The sequence below is a fragment of the Podarcis muralis genome, chromosome 2 (assembly GCF_964188315.1).
Source record: "Podarcis muralis chromosome 2, rPodMur119.hap1.1, whole genome shotgun sequence".
NCBI classification, from domain to species: Eukaryota; Metazoa; Chordata; class Lepidosauria; order Squamata; family Lacertidae; genus Podarcis; species Podarcis muralis.
Window position 1 is genome coordinate 114,563,719 of NC_135656.1, and position 23,607 is coordinate 114,587,325.

General features: G+C 48.9%; 4 protein-coding genes across 6 annotated transcripts in view; 1 reads left to right on the top strand and 3 right to left on the bottom strand.

Moving 5' to 3' along the window:
- Window positions 1-23,607, bottom strand: part of LOC114592429 (tripartite motif-containing protein 10-like) — a 647,260-nt gene that overhangs the window by 101,814 nt on the left and 521,839 nt on the right. The window lies entirely within an intron of this gene.
- On the bottom strand, window positions 451-1,950 carry LOC144327061 (uncharacterized). The gene is made up of 2 exons (XM_077925264.1): window positions 1,932-1,950; window positions 451-1,328 (listed from the first exon to the last, which is right to left on the bottom strand). Exons 1-2 carry the CDS (start codon window positions 1,948-1,950, stop codon window positions 631-633), a joined length of 717 nt encoding a protein of 238 aa, XP_077781390.1. The 3' UTR covers window positions 451-630.
- Window positions 1,216-5,684, bottom strand: LOC114592259 (uncharacterized). 2 transcript variants are annotated; one of them, XM_077922740.1, is made up of 5 exons: window positions 5,351-5,684; window positions 2,672-3,042; window positions 2,273-2,638; window positions 1,932-2,034; window positions 1,216-1,328 (listed from the first exon to the last, which is right to left on the bottom strand). In XM_077922740.1, exons 1-4 carry the CDS (start codon window positions 5,370-5,372, stop codon window positions 1,987-1,989), a joined length of 807 nt encoding a protein of 268 aa, XP_077778866.1. In that variant the 5' UTR covers window positions 5,373-5,684; the 3' UTR covers window positions 1,216-1,328; window positions 1,932-1,986. The 2 variants fall into 2 exon arrangements, with proteins under 2 accessions (XP_077778866.1, XP_077778865.1); XM_077922739.1 differs by having other exon boundaries at window positions 2,672-3,045.
- On the top strand, window positions 7,146-21,713 carry LOC114591007 (uncharacterized). Of its 2 annotated transcripts, XM_077921618.1 has the most exons (6): window positions 7,146-7,224; window positions 7,550-7,631; window positions 12,501-13,596; window positions 14,657-14,801; window positions 16,474-17,646; window positions 21,398-21,713. In XM_077921618.1, the coding sequence occupies exons 3-5, from the start codon at window positions 12,808-12,810 to the stop codon at window positions 17,643-17,645; spliced, it is 2,106 nt and encodes a 701-aa protein (XP_077777744.1). In that variant the 5' UTR covers window positions 7,146-7,224; window positions 7,550-7,631; window positions 12,501-12,807; the 3' UTR covers window position 17,646; window positions 21,398-21,713. The 2 variants fall into 2 exon arrangements, with proteins under 2 accessions (XP_077777744.1, XP_077777736.1); XM_077921610.1 differs by lacking the exon at window positions 7,146-7,224 and having other exon boundaries at window positions 7,254-7,631.

Consider the following 23,607-nt stretch of genomic DNA (forward strand, 5'->3'; position numbering starts at 1 on the left):
GAGAAATCATTTGAGCGCTCTGAATATGATGGAAGGTGCACACTAGTCTTTGTGAACATCAGAAAGTCCACACAGGAAAGAAACAATAACGATGTTCAGATTTCAATATATTCTGTGGTTTGACTTGCCCATGTGAACTAGTATTATTCATCTGTTCAGTTCTTAGTCTGCCCACCCAAAAAGGCCATACACTGTTCTCTCTCCACCCCCACCCCCCATTTTATCCTCCCAACGACCCTGTGAGGGAGGCTAGACTAAGAAAGAACAATGTCAGCTAGTGTGCGTTGTGGCTAGGCCTGCACACACACTGCACATTTGAAGCACATCACCCATTGGAAAATGTAGTCGATTTCCATATTTATAAATGTAATATATACAGGAAATTTATATCATATTTCACAATATTACTGTACTAATACTTGCCAGAAGTTGCAAAGGAAAACAAAGCCCTTGGTGGAAATTGTGTTTATCAGTGAGAGGGGAAATAGTGGCACCCAGTGGATGCTCTAGGTATTGCAAGAGATATTTCAGGGGTAGCCAACTTGGTGTCCTGTATGTGTATGTAAGAGAGAGAGAGAGAAAGAAAGAGGAAGGGAAAGAGTGACATCTCTCCCCTAACACTCCAAGCTTCTATACATGTTTCTCTCCTGCATGGGTTCTCTTGTGAATCACAAGCAAGAGCCTCCGACTGAAGCTCTGGCCGCAGCATTTGCAGTGATAGGGTTTCTCTCCCGTGTGGACCCGCTCGTGCCGCAAAAGGTTACACCGGATGCTGAAGCTCTTCCCGCACGCCGAGCACTCGTACGGCTTCTCCCCCGTGTGGGTCCTCTTGTGCCGCACGAGGGTCGACTTCCGGCTGAAGCTCTTGCCGCATGTTAAGCAGCCGTAGGGCTTCTCGCCGGTGTGGATTCTCTCGTGAGCAACAATGTTTGCTCGAATGTTGGACGTGGCCCCGCAGTAGGAGCATTTGAACTTCCTCAGCCGTTTCTTCTGGTTCTTGAGGAGGTCCAAGCTCTGGCAGAGGCTCTTCTCGTAGTCGGTGCTGGCGATGCTGTTTCGTGGGCACGTCCTGTCACAGACGACGTTTTCGTGGAAAGTCTGGCCACTTCCTTCGCAGAGGAAGGCCTGCTGTGCTATCTTCCACAGAAAGCTTTCCTGGTGCCTTTCTGGTCCCCCCTTGTTTCCAGGGATCTTTTCCAACTTGGGAGCCTGGAAGACGTTATCTTTGGCTCTTTCTAAGGATATCCCGCTGGATCCCACATCTCCAGGCTCGGGACTTTTCACATGAAAGGGCTCCTCTTCGTTCTCCAGCACTGGGTCTTGGACTCCTAGGAATAAGCAGAGAATCATTATCTGTGGGCATGAGACAGAGCTTCTGCAAAGACCTGAAGGAGCGTCTCCACCCCTATCATTCAGCCCAGACATTGAGGTCCAGCTCCGAGGGCCTTCTGGTAGTTCCCTCAGTGTGAGAAGTGAAGTTACAGGGAACCAAGCAGAGGGCCTTCCTGTGGAATGCCCTCACATCAGATCTCAAGGAGATAAAGAATTGCACAACTTTTAGAAGACATCTGAAGGCAGCCTTGTATCAGGAAGTTTTTACTGTGCTGGAAGCAGCCCCGACTGGCTGGGGAAACCCAGCCAGATGGGCGGGGTATAAATTAATCATGATCATCATTTGGGAAGGGGCCATTGTTCAGTGGCAGAGCATCTGCCTTGCTTGAAGAAAGTGCTAGATTTCATCTCAGCATCCCTGGGAAAGGCTGGGGAAACACTCCTGTCTGCAATCCTGCAGAGCTGCTGCCAGTCAATGTGGGTAATACTGAGCCAAACTGGCCAGCGGGTCTGGTTCAGGTTAAGACAGCTTCCTACGTTCTTCTACCAGTGGAAAAGGGGCTCCAGCAGCTGACCGTTTTGCGCACACCAATCCTTACCCAGCGGTGTGACTTCCATGGACAGTTGCATCTGTGCAGAGTCTGGTAAATCTTGCTATGACTTGGAGGCATTAATAATGGTCTCTTCCAAGAGCCCTGGAACCTGGAGTGGAGGAAAGGGAGAAGAAGTCAACAACATGCATACATTTCTAGACTTTAGGCAAGCAGTGAAAGCTTCCCATCTAGTTGGATGCTGGACTCGATTCCCCATTGGACAGATCCAGGGATCTGGGATCTGGCTGAGGACAGACCAAGCTTGGTGAGGCCCAGTTGCCCAAATAAACCAGCCACCACTCCAATTGGCACCTCAAAGTGACTAAAGCACCTCATACGCCTCATACCTTTACTTCCCGTCTCTCCGACTCATGGAGTATCAAGAGGAAATCCTCGGCCAGGACCGCCGCCTCAGCACATGTCTCTGGGCCCCTTTCCCTCACCCAGTTCTGCATCTCCCGAGGCATAATGGTCAAGAACTGCTCCAGGATCAGCAGATCTAAGATCTGCTCCTTGGTGTGTTTCTCGGGAGTCAGCCACTGGCAGCAAAGCTCCCGGAGCTTCCTGCAGATCTCCCGGGGGCCCTTGGCCTCATGGTAGGACAGCTGCCTGAAGTGTTGTCGCCGCATCTCCATCCTGGCTGCGTCCCCCTCCAGAGCCTCCTCATCCTTCACCGTCGGAGGGGAGTCTAGGCTCTGACACGCCTGCTGGGCCTCTTGTTATGTACTGAGTTGAATAGGATCCACCTCTCCAAGGAGGTCAGGCAGGGTCTGAGTCAGCCACTCCCCTATAGGCCGCAGGATGGCATTGGATGTCCCCTTCAAGGGAGCCTGAGAAGACTTTGAGTTCTCCTCCAAGGTGGGACTGGGCAGCTGCAGGTGCCGCCACTCTGAGTGAGGGGATTTGGCTGTCTTCAAGAACTCCTGCCACTGGGCCCAGCGCCATTCTCGGCCTTCTTCCGGCTCTTGTTTGATTTGTTGGGGGGCCACCCCAGTCAGGAGCTCATGGGTGGTCTCAGCTTGGACAAGACAAGGATCTCTTCCTCTGCCTTCTGGTTTGTTCCCAGGCTCAGGTCCTCTTGAAGCTTCCTGCTTTTCCATTTTTGTTCCTAGCTTTGCTTCTTGGAGGAAGAGAAGAAAAGTCAATCTTTTTATCACATGATTTGGAAAAAAGGGGATTTTATTTATGTAAAAATTTTATAAACTGATTAAAGATTTTAAAACCCTTAAACAATATAAACAACATTTTTAAAAAATTAAACAACATAAAACCAGTAATACTGGGTAGCTTGGTTGGTGAGAGCATGGTGCTGATGATAATGCCAAGGTTGCATGTTTGATCCCAGTATGGGACAGCTGCATATTCCTGCATTGCAGGGGGTTGGACTAGATGATCCTCAGGGTCCCTTCCAACTCTACAATTCAATGATTCTATGTATCAACACAGGTTAAAACTCTGCTTCTAAAATGGAGGACTTTGTTTCGACCTGCTCTAAGTGGAACATCCTCCCACCCCATGATGTTGGCCGTTGAAGATCCTGTTAATATTGCTTTGAGCGGTGCATTTTATGAACTGTACTTTTACTGTGCATTTTCTTTTATACTGATACGTACTAATCTTCTTCACGACTTCGGGTGCCTTTAGGCTAAAAAGTGTTGTCAGAGCTGCCCTAGGTCCTAGCTCACAAAGGACCGACGCCAGTTCATTGTTATATAAAACAGTCTCTATTGAAGCTCAGTTTAGCTTTTACATCCGCGGCGCACAGCTCTACGTCTCAAACTCTAGACCGCCGAAGCTCCGTCTGAGTCTCCTCCCCCCAGACACCAGTTTAAGACTCTAGCCTTGCTCCACCTCTTCCTCTGCTCTTTCCTCCTCTGGGTCCGCCTGTCCGCTGGGGTCTTGCCCTTCCTAGACTCTTCTGACGCTGAGTCCCCTGAGTCTTCCCCCTGCCTCCGGCGGGCTTTAGGACCTGGTTCCCAATCAGGGTTTTCTGCTGTCCCGCGCGCCTGTACATTTGAACTTGGCGCGCGCGCCCAGCCTGCCACCTTCCTCCTGACCGTTACACTGCTCCTGTCACTGCTTCCCCCTTCGGGGAGGCTAGCTGGGTCTGACCTCCCCTCCGTTCCCCCACTCTCCGATAATGGCGTGGTCAGCCCTGACTCCTCTTCCCTCCCTGCTGGAGGAGACGCTGGCCCTGACACATGGGACTCTCCCCCCCCCCCCCCACTACGCTCTGGTGGGGAAGCTGGTCCTGATCTCCAGCTGCTGCTTTGGGAGTCCCCGCTGGCCCCTTGCTTCTGGCGCATCCCCCCTGGGACCCCCCTTGCCCTGACCATCGGCGCCCCCTTCTGGGAATCTTCTGATTCACTGGAGAGGCTCATGGAATCTCTCGGGTCACTGTCATTCTCCCCTCCGCTGCCCTCAGATTCTTCCCCTTCGCTCTCCATTTCCTCTCTCCCCTGTGCCTCTGCTCCTGAGCCCCTGACAAGTGTTATATAAATAAACAATTCCATACCAAAACAAATTAAAAACAGGAATGTGCAGATCCATACCATGCATAGCTTCTGCCAAAGAATTATGGGAGCTGCAGTTTACCCTTCACAGAGCTACAATTCCCAACACCTTCAACAAACTCCAGTTCCCATAATTCTTTGGAGGAGTTCTAGCTGCCTCCAAGGTACGGTGTGGACATGTTTGATCTTATGGGTCAAGGAAAACTTTGGCAAAAGGATAGGTCTCTACAAGACATCTAAAGCGACCTTATAGAATTCCCCAGCATGATCTAAGTGATCTTACGGGCCTATGCAGAGGCAGGCAGTCTTTTCAGCTAAGTTCACCCTGAGTTACTCAGCACAGAGATAATCTGGAGGTGACCAGAGGAAAGGAGCTTGAAAGGTAAATGATTTGTATTCATTCATTGATATCAACTGTAATTGCACAAGCTGAATTTGAGGTATGTGATTGAATCCTACCTGAAAATAGCGACAGCCTGGATGCTGCCATAGTGCAGCAAACAAACCCTAAAAATCAGACTTTTGCGGTCAGGAAAGTGATGGTTGAAATGTATTGGAAAGTGTGGGATAACCGATGGACACACCATGAATTCAGTCTCAGGAATTGTAATTTACCCCTCACAGAGCTACAATCCCCAGCATCCTTAACAAACTACAGTTCCTGAGATTCTTTAGGGCAGGTGGGAGAAATGTGCTATAAATATGTAGAGTGTATGCAGACATCTAAGTTTCCTGCAAAAAAAATAATCAGAGGGAATGCTCAACAAATAGCCAACATTATCTAACCTCTCTGCAAAAGCAGGCTCAGTGTTCATCTGCAAGAACCCTCCTTTCCTTCTGACACACACAGATGCCTGCTCCTCCTGCTTTTCTCTCTCCTTCCCCTGAATCCACTTCCCTGCTTAAACTCACCTGCTCCTTGTAGCTTTTGCATTGCACCTTCTGAGAGTACTGTATTTACAATCCTCCAGTAGCACCAAGGATAGCATATGCTCCTATAAGGGGAAGTTTATTATTATTTTAATAACCAGGAAGGAAATAACAGCAGGACAGGAAGGGGGTTGGTTGCTTTTTTTCTTTTTAGCTCTCTGTGCAGCTGTGCAGGAAAGTAGCTTCATCTTTTAAAAAACTCATTCTCTCTCCTTTTCACACACATACATGCAATGCACACACATTCCCTGGTCCTCTCTAGGCAACAGAGCTCTGTGCAATTAACCCCATGAGCATCTCTGCAGAAGAAGCGAGCTGGATTTCAATGAAATGACTAGATGTAAAAATTAGGGCTGCTGCCCCTACCCCCCCCCCAAATACCACACTCCTGGCCAGATGCCTAAATCAAATGATATAAAATGAGAAGAGGGTGGGGAGAATACATGTGTTGCTTACAACCCAAGTCAATGCATGTTTACTCACTAAGAAGTCCCAGTGTGTTTTCTCCCAAGCAAGTGAGCATATTCATTCATTCATTCATTCCAGGGGTAGAGAACTTGTTTCACCCTGAGCGCCACATTCCTTTCTGGGGTGGGGGCACATGTCAGCAGGGGCCAGAGAAAAAAGTGGGGGGTGCAAGTCATTGAAATTTTGCCTTTGTGCAGAAAGCTACTTTCTACAACCAATACCCCTCCTCTAGCTAAAAACACTCAGGGTGGGTGTGAAGCAGGGCCAGAAAGGGGGCGTGAAGGGCCACTTTAACACACAAACACGGTTCCCCCATTGATTCTATTGCACAGTATACCCTGCCCTTTTCCAGGGAAAGTCCTCTCCAGGATGCTCACATAATTATTTTTTTAAAAAAAATTCATTAAAATATGTATCAAAAGGAAAAGGGGAAAAAAGAATAGCATCACAGCTTCAATGCTATTCAAAGTTTCTGGGGAATGAACACCACGGAAATCTGTGAAATGTACTTCTTCTTTTTGTTAGAGCGTTTATTAATTTTCCAATAAAAAACATCCAATTAACATATCAAATCATAATCCAATAAAAATAAAAAAACTAAAATAAAATAAAATGAAAAGGGAAGTACAATCTGGGAAACGCAAGGTGAAAAACAGCAATGTTTAAATCAGCATAAAGCAGGAATGCTAAACCCAGTGCTCCCCCCCCCCTAGAAAAATAGGCGCTGGTACTCACTATGAGGTTGTTACTGTTAAGTGCTACACTTTTTAACAACCAAAAAAAGAGATGTGCTAATACTGCGTACCCTTGAGAGCCCCCAGGGGGGAGCACTGGCTGATTCTATGGGCCTCAAATTGTTGTTGGGACTCCTGCTCCCATCCTCACTCATTTCGGGAACAGTCACTACAAACCAGGGGTGCAATCCTAAGCATATTTATTTCATATTTTCACCACTTTATTTGGTAAGTTTTTATCCCCAGGTGAGCCTGCCAAGGGATAAATCATTAGACACAACCACTGTAAACAGGCAGAAAATAGGCCATGATTATCTCAAGTTTAATTATATTTGCTGTTAAAAAAGAAAAACTGGCGCAGCAATTGCAATTCCACTACAAAGAAAGGAGTCCGTGACAGCTGACAGCTGCCTTTCTACTGCTGCAACATCCCCCCTCCCCCTCTTCCAGCCAAAGGGGAGGGGCCGGAAGAGGAATCCAGCGCCGTTCCATGACCTTTCGAGCCTATCTAGGAAATCGGTGCTCTCTCTCTCCACTTAACCCTTTCAGGGCCCCTTTTCAAACAAAGGATCTTCTCTTTCATCGAAGGGATGGGGCGGAAAGGCCAGCGTGACCCCCCCCCCCGGCCCCTTTCAGATTAATACAGCCTTGCAGGTAAGATGTCAGGTTCCCCACCCCACCAGGCAGAGCACATGCCATTTTAATGCCGAACCTTCTCTTTAAAAAAATAGAAATAAAAATGCTTAGTCCGTGAAAGCGCCCCGTGGTTCTCTAATGGTTAAACCAGCGCAGTTCAGATGGCTAGAGAGGAAGAGGGTTTGGGGAGGGAGGAGGAGAATCTTCCTTCCTGCCGAATGCAATCTTCCGGAGCTTGGTGGTCGCCGCCTTCTTCTTCTTTCTCCCCTTGCAAAATTTGCAAACTGTTCTGTTGCTTTTTGTTAAAAAATAATTAAAATGCATGCCTGATTGTGTTTGCTAGGAAGCTGCAGGTTCCCTGCCAAGAGCCCTTGTCATCGCAGCTTCCATTGGGAGGAGCTGGAAGGAGGCCTCGCCCGGGACCGGTAAGTTGGAAGGCGGGTTTGCCTGGTTCTTGGGGAGCAGAAGAGCTGCAGGCGGTGGAAGAGGGAGAGGGGAGGGGGCCTCGATATCCCATAATTTGCGCTTTCCTTCCGCATTTCCATTCAACAGTTGGGTGTGCGATGTAATTAGCGCTGTGAAAATCCATGCTGTGGGGAAAAGGGAAAGAAAATCTCAGACAAATAATTGCAATAAGAGCAGCAGGGCACCAGCCCTTTCACTAAAAAGCTGTCAGTTCCCCAAAGTCTGTTGGGATGATAAAGTCTTAACTTGCTGGTGGAAGGACAGGAGGGAGTTCCATAGTCTGGGTGCCAAGGCCAAGAAGGCCCTGCCCTGCGCCCTCAGCAAGTGTCCCTGCGAGAACAGCCTCCCACAAAGATCCCAGAGATCAGGCAGGTTCATATGAAGCAATGCAGTTTTTCAGATGCCAAGGACCCATCTTGTCTAGGACTTTACAGGTCGCAACCAGCACATTGAATGGCCCTGTTGTAACAAGGGTGTCATATCCTACTTTTAACCATCCCTGGTCAGCAATCTCTCTGCGGCTCTTTGATCCCGTTGAAATTTCTGAGCATTTCGCAATGGCGGCCCCACCCAGAGTGTGTTACAATAATCCCAACAGGATGTAACCTAGGTGTTTGGAAGACATTAGAGCCAACAAGGTTTTGGTTTCATATCAAACTCCACTTGAACACATACTGGAAGTTCTTAATTGCCCTTTACCCATTAATAAGGAGTGGTGATAATCTTATTTATTATACTATTTATTTGCTAGTAGTACTTTATCTGTCCTTCACAAGCAGGTCGCTGGAATGGACTACAACAATATAAATACAATATTAAATTGAAATCGCTTAAAAGAGGTGCATCTCAAAGAATGGGCTCGCAAGCCACCAGTGGGCCTTGGGGCTCCTTTTAGGTGGGCTTCCATACCACAGACTGGCTGGTGGGCTTTTCACATGCCTGCCATATCTCCTAGCCATGCTGTGGTCTCTAAATTGGGCAAGTGCCGTGGCAGAAGCTCTTGCCAGGACTAGTAGCTCCTCATTTCCTGTGCAAAGATGACAAGGAAGCCGTGTGTGTTTAGGGATGTAAGGCCTCCCTCTTCTGAGAGGAGGCCAGAGGAGGTAAAGGTAAAGGGACCCCTGACCATTATGTCCAGTCGCAGACGACTCGGGGCGCTCATCTCGCTTTATTGGCTGCGGTGCTCATCTCGCTTTATTGGCTGAGGGAGCCGGCATACAGCTTCCGGTTCATGTGGCCAGCATGACTAAGTCGCTTCTGGCAAACCAGAGCAGCGCACGGAAACGCCGTTTACCTTCCCGCCAGAGCAGTACCTATTTATCTACTTGCACTGGTGTGCTTTCGAACTGCTAGGTTGGCAGGAGCAGGGACTGAGCAACGGGAGCTCACCCCGTCGCAGGGATTCGAACCTTCTGATTGGCAAGCCCACAGCGCCAAGGGTTAGTATTATTTGAAGTACATTCTCCTACAAAGGAAAGTTGATATTCATTATCACAGTTTCTTTAAAAAAAAAACTGGGACTATAATGGGATAAGAGAATAAAGGTGTTTTTGGAAGAAGGAATAAACGTAAAAACTCTAGGAGGAAGGAAAAAGAAAAAATAAATTGCCAGCTTGAGGTGGGGTGGGAGAATAAGGTATCAGCTGAGTGTGGAAATGTTGCAGGAATCTCCAGTCATTGACAACAGACACTGGATCTTCCCAAGGAAGGTCAGCATTTATTGACCTGCGCAGGTGACCCCAGTGAGATATCTCTCAGAGACTGAGGCCCTGAACCAATTTTGGGGGCCCTTCTTATAGTGAGTTACCAATGAACAGGTATAAAAGAGGAACTTCACTCAAGCAGGCAAAAATAACAGCTTCTTCGCTCCCCCCTTGTTCGCCCAAACTGCAAAGTAAGAACTTTCTAGTCTCTCCCCCACCCCGCTCCTGTCCTGTCTGCATCTGCCAGCCTGTGCTGGTTTCTTGCCCATACAGCTGACCTGTGCAAGTTTAAAAACAGACACCAGACATCAGTTAGCTCATCTTCTTGTGACTGACTTTCTTGAATAGCCAGTTTACACAGCATTTTGTGGCAAACTCAAAAGTGGGGGTTATGGGGGTCGTTGGGTTTCTCTCATTTCTGATCAGAGCCACTTTTTGTATAAAAACAACTTCCAGGGCACAAGAGCATGTGCAAAGCTCTATTGCACAAGTTTCAACAAATAGATTAATTCCTGCATTTTCTGAGAAGGCATGCATACAGATGGCTAGACAGCTTACAGAGCAATTTGGGGGGGCGGCGGCTATTGAGGCATATAGATTCTATTTCCTCCATTCACCAGTAGGAGAACAGGAAAATATAGTACTCTGAGAGGCATGTGGGCGTGAGAAGGGGAAAAGGCCATCTCCATTTTGAGCCTCTGGTTCAGCAGATTCTACAATATCCCTAGAGAAAATGTCTGTACAGTGGTACCTCGGGTTACTTACGCTTCAGGTTACATATGCTTCAGGTTACAGACTCTGCTAACCCACAAATAGTGCTTCAGGTTAAGAACTTTGCTTCAGGATGAGAACAGAAATCGTGCTCCGGTGGCACGGCAGCAGCAGGAGGTCCCATTAGCTAAAGTGGTGCTTCAGGTTAAGAATGGACCTCCAGAACGAATTAAGTACTTAATCCAAGGTACCACTGTATTTAACTTGAGGGAAGCTGAGCTATGGTACTCCTTGCCACTGACTCCCCATGTGTTCCCACACTCAGTTCAAAGTGCTGGTTTTAACCTTTAAAGCTCTTCATTCATTCAGTGTTTTATTTGTACAGTGGTACCTCAGGTTAATACTTAATTCGTTCTGGAGGTCCGTTCTTAAACTGAAACTGTTCTTAACCTGAAGCACCACTTTAGCTAATGGTGCCTCCTGCTGCTGTCGCGTCACCGGAGCACAATTTCTGTTCTCATCCTGAAGCAAAGTTCTTAACCCGAGGTAATATTTCTGGGTAAGCGGAGTCTGTAACCTGAAGTGTATGTAACCTGAAGCATATGTAACCCAAGGTACCACTGTATGCTTTTTTTCCACCACCCCCCACCCCCCCAAAAATTGCTCAAAGCGGCTTACAACAAATGAAGCCGAAATGTATTTCAAAGCCAAGCACTGCGAAACAATTACAAAGCTGCACAATAAAACAACAACACGATATCAAATATAGCAACATACAAAACAACGGCAACATTTCCATATAATGTTAATCAGCCAAAGGCCTGGTTATAGAGAAATGTTTTTGCCTGCCACCTAAGGCACCAGGTGAACCTCAGTGGAGAGAGAGCATTCCACAAATGGGGAGCCACCACAAAAAAGGCCGTTTTCATGTTGCCGCCATCCAGGCCTTTTGTGGAGGAGGCACACGAAGAAGCACCTCGGATGATGATCCCAGGGCTCAGTTGCTCAGAGTCCCTCTCCTCCTACAGCAACTTGCAAGTCTTCCAAAGACAAGAGGTGGGGTAGCTGGAAACACCTCTCCCATAATGTTGCTCTTCACGGCTTGGTGACAGAATGCTCCACATGTGCCTGTTCGTGTTTTCACCTGAGGAAGCTCAGTCTTGCCTGATATTGGAAGCTAAGCAGGGTCAGTACTTGGTTAGTACAGTGTTACCTCACGTTAAGAACTTAATTCGTTCTGGAGGTTCGTTCTTAACCTGAAACTGTTCTTAACCTGAGGTACCACTTTAGCTAATGGGGCCTCCCGCTGCTGCCGCCGCACCGCCGCCATGCGATTTCTGTTCTCATCCTGAAGCAAAGTTCTTAACCCGAGGTACTATTTCTGGGTTAGCAGAGTCTGTAACCTGAAGCATCTGTAACCCGAGGTACCACTGTACTTGGATGCAAGACTTCCTGGGTGGTTACCATAGAAACTGAATTTCTGGTGGTGGCATCCTAATTATAAAATTCACTCACCTGATGTCTGCTTCGGTGTCATTCTTGCATCAAAGCTTTAAAAAAAATCCTGGCTTGTTCTAGGGCAGGGGTAGGCAACCTAAAGCCTGGGGGCCAGATCTGGCCCAATTGCCTTCTCAATCCAGCCCGCTGATGGTCCGGGAATCAGCGTGTTTTTACATGAGTAGAATGTGTCCTTCTATTTAAAATGCATCCCTGGGTTATTTATGGGGCATAGGAATTTGTTCATTATTTTTTTTCCAAAATACAGTCTGGCCCACCACATGGTCTGAGGGACGATGGACCGGTCCATGGCTGAAAAAGGTTGCTGACCCCTGTTCTAGGGTAACTGAGTGGGGATCACAACTCTGTACACATCCTTAAAAGGGTGGGAGATGAATGCGCTAAAATAAATCACTCCTTGTAATAATGCACTCACATGTTGAGCGCTGGCAACTTTTAAGCCACAATGGGGTTGTGTAGAAACAGAGGGAGGTATAGCCAGGATTGGTGGAATCCAAATAATAGAATCATAGGATTGGAAGCGACCCTGAGGATCAGCTAAGCCCAACACTCTGCAGTGCAGGAATATGCAGCTGTCCCATATGGGGATCGAACCTGCAACCTTGGCATTATCAGCACCATGCTCTAACCAACTGAGCTATCCATGTTTGCTGATGTACAAGAATATACTGTCGGAGGGAGGGGGGAGTAAGTGGGATTGGAGAATGAAATGAAGTGTCCCAGCTAACTGGAAGCGTGAAAAGCAGCCTTTCTCTTTGGAGGTGAGAACACAATGCACCATTTTTTGCTGCAGCTTCCACTTGTAAAAAAAACAAAAACAAAATACACTTCTTACTAGGGAGAAGAGCAATGTTCTCCTTGTGGCCTCACTTGTTGTTTGTGCTTTTTGTCCTTCAGGGCAGCCACAGACGAGCGAAGACGTCTGAGGAAGATTGGCATCGGCCTGAGCTCTTGGGGGTCTGCTTATTATCATTATTATCATTTATTGAATTTATATACCCCCCTATACCCGGAGGTCTTAGGGCGGTTCACAGAAACTCTTATCATGGCTGGAGTTCTGCTTCGACTTGCTGCCGCCTTGCTGTAATTGCAGTTACGAAGCAAAGCTTTCCACTACGTTGGCCTGAAAGGGGATGGAGGGACAGAGCTTAGCTAGGATCGTCGCTTATTAAAAAAAAAGAGATAGGGTGGTTGTGGGTAGAAAATGACGACAGAGAAGGCAGCAGAATTCTCGCCCCTAGACCTTCATGAGTTTGACCAGCACGTGAAGCCAGAAATAAAAATGGAGAGGCGAGAACGTGGATCCAGGAGAGGGCTGCAAAGAACCGGGGAGACCTCCCTGGCCGCCGAGGTGGAGACGGTTATTGTTGCAGCATCGCCGCAAGGCATTAAACAGGAAGTTGGTGAAGGACCGTCATCCCAGCAGTGGGACGGGCAGTGGCAGGACTACCCAGATGCCTCAGAGTCCCCTCTGTCAGGGCAGGGAGACCTGGAACTGGAAGAGACAGGATTGACGGACGATGTTAAGGATTCCCTTTCCCACTCCGAAAGAGCAGTGTCCACCAGCCGGTGGGCTAAAGGCAGGACAAGGCCCCGGCTCGGGACGGGACGCACCCGGACAGCCCAAGAGGCTCAAAGTGTGAAAAGCGACAGCGGGAGCAGCGACGAGCAGGCAAGCGAGGCCGAGGCCACAGAGTCCATCAGTCCTGAATGCCAGCGCCAGCGCTTCCGGCAGTTTGGCTATGAAGAAGCTGAGGGGCCGTGGGAGGCCTACTGTCAACTGCGGAGGTTTTGCCACCAGTGGCTCATGCCGGAGAGGCACACCAAAGAGGAGATCCTGGAGCTGGTGATTCTGGAGCAATTCTTGGCCATCCTGCCCCCGGAAATGCTGAGCTGGATCCGAGAACGTGACTCAGAGAGCTGCTTCCACGCTGTAGCCCTTGCTGAGCATTTTCTCCTGAGGCAGCGAGAGGCTCAGAGGCAGGACCAACAGGTATTTTCTTCTCAACGGTCCTGAGCTGGCCGTGCTATTGGTGGTAGGATGTATGTAAGCTGTGGTACTTAGCTGGCAGCAGTAGTGGGGAACCTGGGGTCTGTGGGCCTAATTAGGGCCACTTAAGCCTCCCAGGTTGTCTTGCCGGGCCATTTGAACCCTGTGCCTTTGCAAGCACAGATGATCACAGCAGCAAGCACTGAAAAATCAGTTGCCCATCAGTACCTGCGAAGCCCTGCAGTTTGCAATCGCCAGGCATCGGGTGGTGACGGGCAGTGCTGTGTGTGTTTGTTTTTTTCAAACCACCCAGGCAAACGGAAACAGGTCACCTGACGTTGTTGTGGCGTCAGGTGATTGGCAGGGGTGGGTCAGGATTCAGCCCGCTGGCTGGACCCGGTTCCCTTTCCCTGGCTTACAGGATGAGTCATTCTGGTAATAGTCGCTTTGTGTGACTGGGAGAGATGCAAACCAGGTCAAGCAAAAATGTCCCATGGAGCACTTTCTTTACAAGGAAAGGCTTTTTTGCTTCCGGAGGGGGGAAGATGCAACAAAAGTGGGTAGGGACATGAGCGAGATTTACAGCATTCATGCATAAAGTAGAGGAAGAGACAGAAATGTTTTTGTTCTTTGCAGTGCTAGACTTTGCAGCAGGGTGATTGGGGTGGGAAATATCCTCCAGTGAGATTGATGATGAGTAGATTCAGGACATGGAGTGGGGTGGGCAGGAAACCACACTTCTTCAAGCAAAATGTGTGGCTGAGCTTATGGAACTCGCTGCCACAAGATGAGGTGACAGCCACCTGCTCAGACAGCTTTAAAAGGGGATGAGGAATTTGTAGCGAGTGAGCTTACCAATGGCTCTTTAGCCACAATAGGTGAATGCAGTATATACATCTCCGTCTTGGGGAGGGCTGTTGACTTTTAGACCTGCTTGTGGGCTTCCCATAAGCCTCTGACTGGCCATGGCAGGAAATAGGATGTTGGTGTGATCCAGCAGGACTCGTCTTATGTGCCCCACCCCTGAGCCATCTTGTACTGAAATTCTCTCCCGTTGTTTCAGGTGGGAATGAAAGAGGAGGCTGCTATGAATTTCTCTGCGGGAGAAGGTTCTTCGATGGATCTGACCCTCAGGCAGCTCTACAGGGAGGTCAAGGAGGAAGGGGAAGATGAGGAGGAGGAGGAAGAAGAAGAAGCCAGTGTGCTAGGCAAGGATGAGTTGCACTGGAAGCAAGTTGTACACTTGCTTATCTTGCTCTTGTTTCCTTTTCAAAACTTCTGTTACATATGCCATTTTGCTCTGGGGACGGGTGGGTGTTCCCATAGCTGAGCACATGTTCCACCACCTAAGTTCACAGGTTCGATTCCTAGCATCTTCCAAATCAAAAAGGATTGAGTACCAGCTGACAAGGAAACCTTCTTTGAAAGGTTACAGAGAACATACAAAGCAGAACATGCTGGGCTCAGTGCACAAATAATTTGGCCTGGTATAAAACAGGTTCTACCCAGTGGATCTGTTAGATAAATGAGGCGCTGCCCCAACAACTAGGGCAGGGCGATATATTGATATGTCACTCAAAACCAGTTTGAAGTCCATATCGTGATATGGGCTTAGTTATTGACCTGGCAATATATTGCGAGTGTGTTGTGCAAAAATTGCAATGTGGGGAAAACCGCAAAGCCAGCCAGTGCCTTTACGTAGCTCCATCCTTATTTCAGACATTGGGATATATTGATATAGCAAGATGTTTAGCTGGTGATATATCACAAAGTTGAAAATCACCTCCACCCTTATTTCAGACATTGTCCTATATCATAGGTAGGCAAACTAAGGCCCGGGGGCCGGATCTGACCCAATCACCTTCTAAATCCGGCCTGCAGACAGTCCGGGAATCAGCATGTTTTTACATGAGTAGAATGTGTCCTTTTATTTAAAATGCATCTCTGGGTTATTTGTGGGGCATAGGAATTCGTTCATTTCCCCCCCCCCCATATAGTCCGGCCCCCCACAAGGTCTGAGGGCCAGTGGACTGACCCCCTGCTGAAAAAGTTTGCTAACCCCTGTCCTATATCAATAGATCACAATGTTTAGCTGGCGATATATCGCCAATGTTGAAAATCAGATATGGCCCAGGTTTACCATCAAATTCAAGTTTTCCTTTGCCAGATGACGTTTTTTTTAATCTTTTAAACTTACAGCCACCCCAGCTGTTGGCACTGCCTGTCAGCTTCTTCCTTGGGGTTGGCACTTGTGGAACTCAGCAGAGAGGGAGGGAGGAGGCTGGAGATACAGCTGGAATTTATTGTCCCCACCTGTCATTGATTCTGTTGGTCTGCTTTCCGCCCTACCAGCTCCAATGGGCACCAGCCTCCACTGCTTCCATGTTCCTGCATAAATGCTTATTGTAATTATGGCATGCAGGACCTGCAACAACGTGTTACACCATGGATTGCCTCTTTTCAGGATTCCAGCCACTTCAGCCCATTCCCTCTCCTGGTTTGCTGTCCCACAGCTGCCCCTCCTCCCCTAAAACGTCAATCAGTATTCTATGGCCAGTGAGCAAGTTCATCTCTCCATCGACTGTTTTGTGGGTCTCCCCCCCCCCCTTTTAGGGTTTTCTTCACCAGATTATTTTTGTGCACTTCTGCAAATCTCGGGGTTCCACACACCCTCTTCTGTGTGAATGGAGTCATTCTGCCAGGGGCATAGCAAACAAATAAAAATATTTAACTAACTGACCAATCGCATTGCAGGTAGCTTAGTTCTTCCCTCACACCACCCCAAATCCTGTGTTTTGGCTACATCAGCAATGCCACTCGCAACCTGAAAATCAGATATAGGAAGAATAATGGTTTTCATTATTCTTATATTAATATTAGGTGACGAAGGTCAGGATGAAAATGACGGGATGCCACTGGAAGGAGAGAACTGCCAGGACTTTGAGGAGACAATTTCAAAACCAACGGAGCCAAAGGAATACGGAACAGAGGAGCATAGGAATGAATCCGTTGCGCCGGAGGGTGAAACGACAGCCGAACAGGAAACCCCCAAATTAAAGAGGCCAAGTGATAGATTGTTCCACGGCCTCAACAGACATCAGAGGAACAACTCGGGGCAGGAACTCTATGACTGCTCCGATTGTGGCAAAGTGTTTATCTCTAGAGCTGGCTTCATCATGCATATAAGAGTCCATGGCCGGGAGAAACCGTATGAATGTGCAGACTGTGGCAAAAACTTCCGGCGGAGCTCACATCTCAATAACCACAGCAAAATCCATGCGGGAGTGAAGCCGTTCAAATGCTTGGACTGCGGGAAGGGGTTCAGTCGGAACTCAAACCTTATTTCACATCAGAGAATGCACACGGGCGAGAAGCCATACTCGTGCTCCTCCTGCAGCAAACAGTTTTGCGACAAGTCGAGTCTGGTGAGACACGAGAGGCTTCACACTGGAGACAGGCCGTACAAATGCACCGCATGTGGGAAAAGCTTCAGCCAGAGCCACCATCTCATAACGCACCAGAGAAGCCACACGGGCGAGAAACCGTACAAATGCCTGCTCTGCAGCAAAAGCTTTTGCGATCGATCGACTTACATTAGGCACCAGAAAAATCACACGGGGGAGAAGACGTTCAAATGTTCTGAGTGTGGCGAAAGTTTCAGCCGGAACAAGCACCTCATTAGACATCAGAGCATTCATACAGCCAGGGAGTTGTACACGTGCTCAGATTGTGGCGAAAGCTTTTGCCGCCGGTCAGGCCTGAAGATGCACCAGAAAATCCACACGGGGGAGAAGCCGTTTGAATGCACAGATTGCGGGAAGAAGTTCAATCGCAGCACAAACCTTATCAGTCATCAGAGAATCCACACTGGAGAGAGACCCTACGGATGCCCTGACTGTGGGAAAAGGTTCAATCGCAGGACACACCTTGTTAGCCATCAGAAAATCCACGGACCGAGGAAAGAATCTCCAGAAACGATCAAAACTGAAGAAGAGCTTCCATCTGACGACGTCTTTTTGCACCCATCTTATATCATCACAAGAACCCTGTGAGGTAAGCAATTGAATTGAAGAACTGAATTGAATTGAGTTGTAAAAGTCCGTACAAATACTCTTATTGGGAGAAATGACCTGACACCCAGGCAACATGCACTTCATGCAGATTGTTGGCCTGTGACCTTTTGCATATTTCATTTGTGTCTGCCAGCTTTTTTATTCCCTCTTTCCTTTATTTAACCTTGTGACTCCCTCCCCTTTGCTCTCAAATGTTCTATCAGACCCATAGCTGTCAACTTGCAGATTTGAAAATAAGGGACCAGCTGCCTCAAAAATAAGGGATCAGCAGCCAAAATAAAGGATCAACAATTACTTTGATAAAATGCATATTTTGTTGCGTGCAAATGGCTTTAGATACATATTAGGTCCATAAATTACCATATAGCATATATTCAACACACAAAAACAGCAACAATTTGTTGTTGACAAAGCACAGCTGGACATAGAAAGGGTCTCATTATCTTCAGTAGCTTATTTAAGGGACATCATTAATAAGGGACAGCAGCGGGACATGGCACTGGGATAAGGGACTGTCCCGCCAAATAAGGGACGCTTGACAGCTATGATCAGACCCCCAGAGAATTACTCAGGCGCCTTCAACTCCCCAACCCTGCTCCCCAGTTTCAACTTAAAAACTCCCCTCTCTCCATTGAAATTACAGTGGTACCTCGAGTTACCGTATTTTTCGCACGATTGGACGCACCGGACCATAGGACGCACCTAGTTTTTTTGGGGGGAAATAAAGGAAAAAATTTTCCCCTTTATTTCCCCCCCAAAAGCAGGTCAGGGAAACCGAACCAGGTCGAGGAACAGCGGGATAGTGGCGCTGCGCCTCCCTGCTGTCCCCCAAGCTTGTGGGGCTGGCCGATGTCTGTCCGGCGGGCGGGGAGCTCTGCTTCAGGGCGCCCCACCCGCCAGGCAGCAGGCTGCTATCCGCAGCGTGGGGAGCCTTGTCGGGAACTCCTGCAAGCCTCCCCACTCTGCGGATGTCTGCCTGGCGCGAGGGGCGCTCTGCTTCAGGGCGCCCCACCCGCCAGGCAGCAGGCTGCTATCCGCAGCGTGGGGAGCCTTGTCGGGAACTCCTGCAAGCCTCCCCACTCTGCGGATGTCTGCCTGGCGCGAGGGGCGCTCTGCTTCAGGGCGCCCCACCCGCCAGGCAGCAGGCTGCTATCCGCAGCGTGGGGAGCCTTGTCGGGAACTCCTGCAAGCCTCCCCACTCTGCGGATGTCTGCCTGGCGCGAGGGGCGCTCTGCTTCAGGGCGCCCCACCCGCCAGGCAGCAGGCTGCTATCCGCAGCGTGGGGAGCCTTGTCGGGAACTCCTGCAAGCCTCCCCACTCTGCGGATGTCTGCCTGGCGCGAGGGGCGCTCTGCTTCAGGGCGCCCCACCCGCCAGGCAGCAGGCTGCTATCCGCAGCGTGGGGAGCCCTGTGGGGAATTCCTGCAAGGCTCCCCATTCTGCGGATGTGTTCCCGAAGCGCCTGGAGCTCTGCTTTCAGGGCGCCCGGCGCTCCGGGAAGCAGGCTGAGCGGAGCGCTAATCCCGAAGCCCCAAGCTTCGGGATTAGCGCGGCGCTTCGCTAGCCCTGGGAGAGCCACGCAACGTCGCGGGGCTCTCCCAGGGCTAGCGAGACCTTGCCGGCACCCAGAAGCTTGGGGCGCGCAGAGCTCCGCGCGCCCCAAGCTTCGGGATTAGCGCAGCGCTTCACTAGCCCTGGGAGAGCCACGCAACGTCGCGGGGCTCTCCCAGGGCTAGCGAGACCTTGCCGGCACCCAGAAGCTTGGGGCGCGCTGAGCTCCGCGCGCCCCAAGCTTCGGGATTAGCGTGGCGCTTCGCTAGCCCTGGGAGTGCCACGCAACGTCGCGGGGCTCTCCCAGGGCTAGCGAGACCTTGCCGGCACCCAGAAGCTTGGGGCGCGCTGTGCTCCGCACGCCCCAAACTTCTGGATTAGCGCAGCGGTCCGCTAGCCGTGGGAGAGCTGGGTCTCCCACGGCTAGCGGATAGCTTCCTGAAGCCTGGAGAGCGAGAGGGGTCGGTGCGCACCGACCCCTCTCACTCTCCAGGCTTCAGCGAAAGCCTGCATTCGCTCCATAGGACGCACACACATTTTCCCTTGCTTTTTAGGAGGGAAAAAGTGCGTCCTATGGTGCGAAAAATACGGTAAGTACTTAATTCGTTCCTGAGGTCCGTACTTAACCTGAAACTGTTCTTAACCTGAAGCACCACTTTAAGCTAATGGGGCCTCCCGCTGCTGCCACGCCGCCGGAACACAATTTCTGTTCTCATCCTGAAGCAAAGTTATTAACCTGAAGCACTATTTCTGGGTTAGCTGAGTCTGTAACCTGAAGCATATGTAACCTGAAGCATATGTAACCCGAGGTACCACTGTATAAACCTGGCTGCAAACCCTTTGCAAAGTCTGCTGCACGAATAAACCTCATTCCTTGCATACGACTTACTTGAATCCCACCCTCTCTCTGTGCCATACTAGTTTTCCATGTGCAGGCCTTTAAAACAAACACAGAGCATCGTTTTCATCCTATGCAGCCCTGACCCAGGTTTATCCCATAACTGAGAACTAACCCTAAATTTATCTATGGAACCATCAGCAAATCGCCTAGCCATCTATCACTAGATCCTGATCTACAGTCTTCTGCCCATCCTTACCACTCAGTGGTAGAGCTCCGACTTCGCCGTCAGGTTCAGTCCCTGCCATTCCCTGTATTAAAAGGACTAGGCAGCTAGCATTGAAAACTAGGTTGCTAGTGATAAAGTCTGCCCTGAGATCTGCTGCCAGACAAGAGTGGATAACACTGACCCAGGGAGACAAATTACCCGACTTGGTAGAAGAAAGGCCTGATGTGTTTTGAAAAACAGAAAGGTCACCATCCACACCATATTTTTGAAGCACATTCCCCACCCCAGGGAATCCTACAGGTGCTGGTTTCTTGAGGCAGTGGCGGATTTGGGTTCTATGGCTCCCTGTGCGAGGCCTAAATTTGCCCCCTGCCCCAATCCTCACACTGTCTTCCCAAAGCCTTTGTGAAGGAGGCACTGCAAAGCCCAGGTAAGGAGGTGCCCAACTTTGGGAAGAAGGTATGAAGGCTCTGACAGGGCCTTCTGACAAGGTTACCAGATTTTTTTTCAATAAATCCGGGGCACTTTTCAACTTCAATGGATTTTGTCAGGGGGTTGATTTGTAAATCCGGGGACTTGTCCCTGGGAAACAGGGACGTCTGGTAACCTTACCCTAAAGCATGGGTAGGCAAACTAAGGCCCAGGGGCTGGATCTGGCCCAATCGCCTTCTAAATCCGGCCAGTGGACGGTTCGGGAATCAGTGTGTCTATACATGAGTAGAATGTATGTTTTTATTTAAAACGCATCTCTGGGTTATTTGTGGGGCATAGGAATTCATTCATTCATTTTATTTTATTTTTCCAAAATATAGTCCGGCCCCCCACAAGGTCTGAGGGTCAGTGCTGAAAAAGTTTGCTGATCCCTGTGCTAAAGCTTTCCCACCTTCCCAGAACTGGGAGAGCACTAGCTAGGCTTGGGGAAGGAGGTGGGAGGAAATTTTACCTCTTTGGGGCGGGAGGTGAGCTACAGTTCCTGGGATTGTTTTGTGCTTTTAAGTGCATGGTGTCGATGCGACCAAATACAAGTTCGGAAAGAGGGGGTTTGTGGGTTTGGGTAAAGACAAAAGCAACAAGGATGTATACATGCTTTTAAAAGAAATCCATTCTTATGCAGGGCTGGATCTGAAGAAAACTGAAGAGTAGAGACCTCTAAAGGATGCTGAATTGTCAAACTGAATTGGAACCTGATCATCTCTCTGCTTGTGGAGCGGAGTTTGCGTCCAAGTGGAAATCGAATGACTTGCTGCTTGGCCGAATGAATTCTCTGCTCTCTGGTTCCTTTCCCCCTTGTGCTTATAGTTATCTCCCCTTCTTTGCTCCCCTGTGGATGTACTTCATCTTCCTCATGCCTTTTTGAAAAGTATGCATCTCTTTATGCCATTTGTGTGCTGTTTGGAAAAATAAATAAATAGAAGGAAGAGTTGGAGGCGGATGAGTTAGACATTTGTAGACCTATGTAGCTGTAATCCTGTGTGCACTTAGCTGAACACAGCGGGGAATTACTCTGGAGTAAACCTACATAGGATTAGGTTGTGTAAATGGGCTTTATAGCTGCTGGCAATGGGGGTGGTTACTTTTGTATGGGGTGGGGGGGTGGGATTAGGTTCTTGCTCATTTTGGTGTTTTTGATGTTCCTTCAACCCAAAGGGATAGTTGGCAGTAGAGGTGGAATTATTTGTGAGCCAGATCAAAATAATTGGTGGTGGTGTTAAAGTGGGTTTTGATATATTCCTGGAGGATGGGCTATTTTTCAAGGCATACAAGACCTCTGGAATGTTCATGTTCAGCACTGCAGCCAGCCAGCCAGCCCGTGATGCCCTCTCCTAGGATATTCCATTCCATTCCCCTCTTCCGAACAAACACATAGCACTTGGTTGCCACTGAGCATGCTCAGTCCTTAGAATCATAGAATCATAGAGTTGGAAGAGACCACAAGGGCCATCGAGTCCAACCCCCTGCCAAGCAGGAAACACCATCAGAGCACCAACCCTTATTGGGCTGTTCTGGGTTTTTTAATATTGCGGGGTTAGGGGGTCTTTTTTTGTATTTCTGCAAAACCTTGGCGTTCCCTCTGAGCATGCTAATACCTCCCTTCTTGTTTCTCGGTGACCCGTTTTTGAATAAATGCTGTGAGCATTCAGCACCTGAGCTCACCACAAGAGGTAACGATAACTATATGGAGCCCCCTGTTTATGAGCAGTTTACCTGCGAGAGTAGTTGCTGATAGTCAACAGCAGGGAGGGGTTGTTTCCTTTGTGCCCCCTTGGCTTTGCAGTGGGGCTATTCTGGCCCCCCTCCCAATGCAAAAGTAGCTCAGGGGGGAATCTAGTAAGAAAAAACTGGTTTGATTTTGGACAGAACGTTTCCTCAGAGTTGCTGCTTTGTTAAGGATTACAGAACCTGCTCAGAAGGAATCTACTGCCTTTGCTTTGTTCTTCTTTGGTTACTTAAAATTTCCTGCTCTTTTCAAAAAAATTAAATAAAATGTTTTTTTTTTATTAAAAAAAGTTAGTCAGGTTTTTTTGTGAGGGTGGGTGGATCTGATTCACTTTCTCCTGTGTGTCTTGCTTAAGACTGGGGCCCTGTCTGCGCGTTACATTTAAACCAGTATCATACCACTTTAAACAGGTACATCTTCTCCCTAAGAACCATGGGAAGTGTAGTTTCAAGGGTGCTGAAAGCCTTAGAAAAAAACCCTCCCCATTGCCCACACAGAGCTACATAGTTCCCTGTGAAGAGGGATTGTCTGTTAAACTACTCTGGGAACTGTAGTTACGGTATGTGAGAGGAGTAGGGGCCGCCTCACAATTCTCAGCATCCTTAACAAACTACACTTCCCAGGGTTGTTTGGGGGTGTCTGTAGTAAAGGATGGGATCTAAACCCACCATCTAAGCCAACATCACAATCCGATAATATGTGGAAGAGAAACAGGAATGGGTTTGAATCCCCATGACGGCGTGAGCTCCCGTTGCTCAGTCCCTGCTCCTGCCAACCTAGCAGTTTGAAAGCTCGTCAAAGTGCAAGTAGATAAATAGGTACCGCTCCGGCGGGAAGGTAAATGGCGTTTCCGTGCGCTGCTCTGGTTCGCCAGAGACGGCTTAGTCATGCTGGCCACATGACCCGGAAGCTGTACGCCGGCTCCCTCAGCCAATAAAGCGAAATGAGCGCCGCAACCCCAAAGTCGGCCACGACTGGACCTAGTGGTCCAGGGGTCCCTTTCCCTTTCCCTTTACTTTAACTCGTTTATTACAACAGAAGAATCCGGGGTGGGTTGGACCCGGCTCTCTCGGGTGACAAGGCCTCAACCACAGAAACCTGGGTAT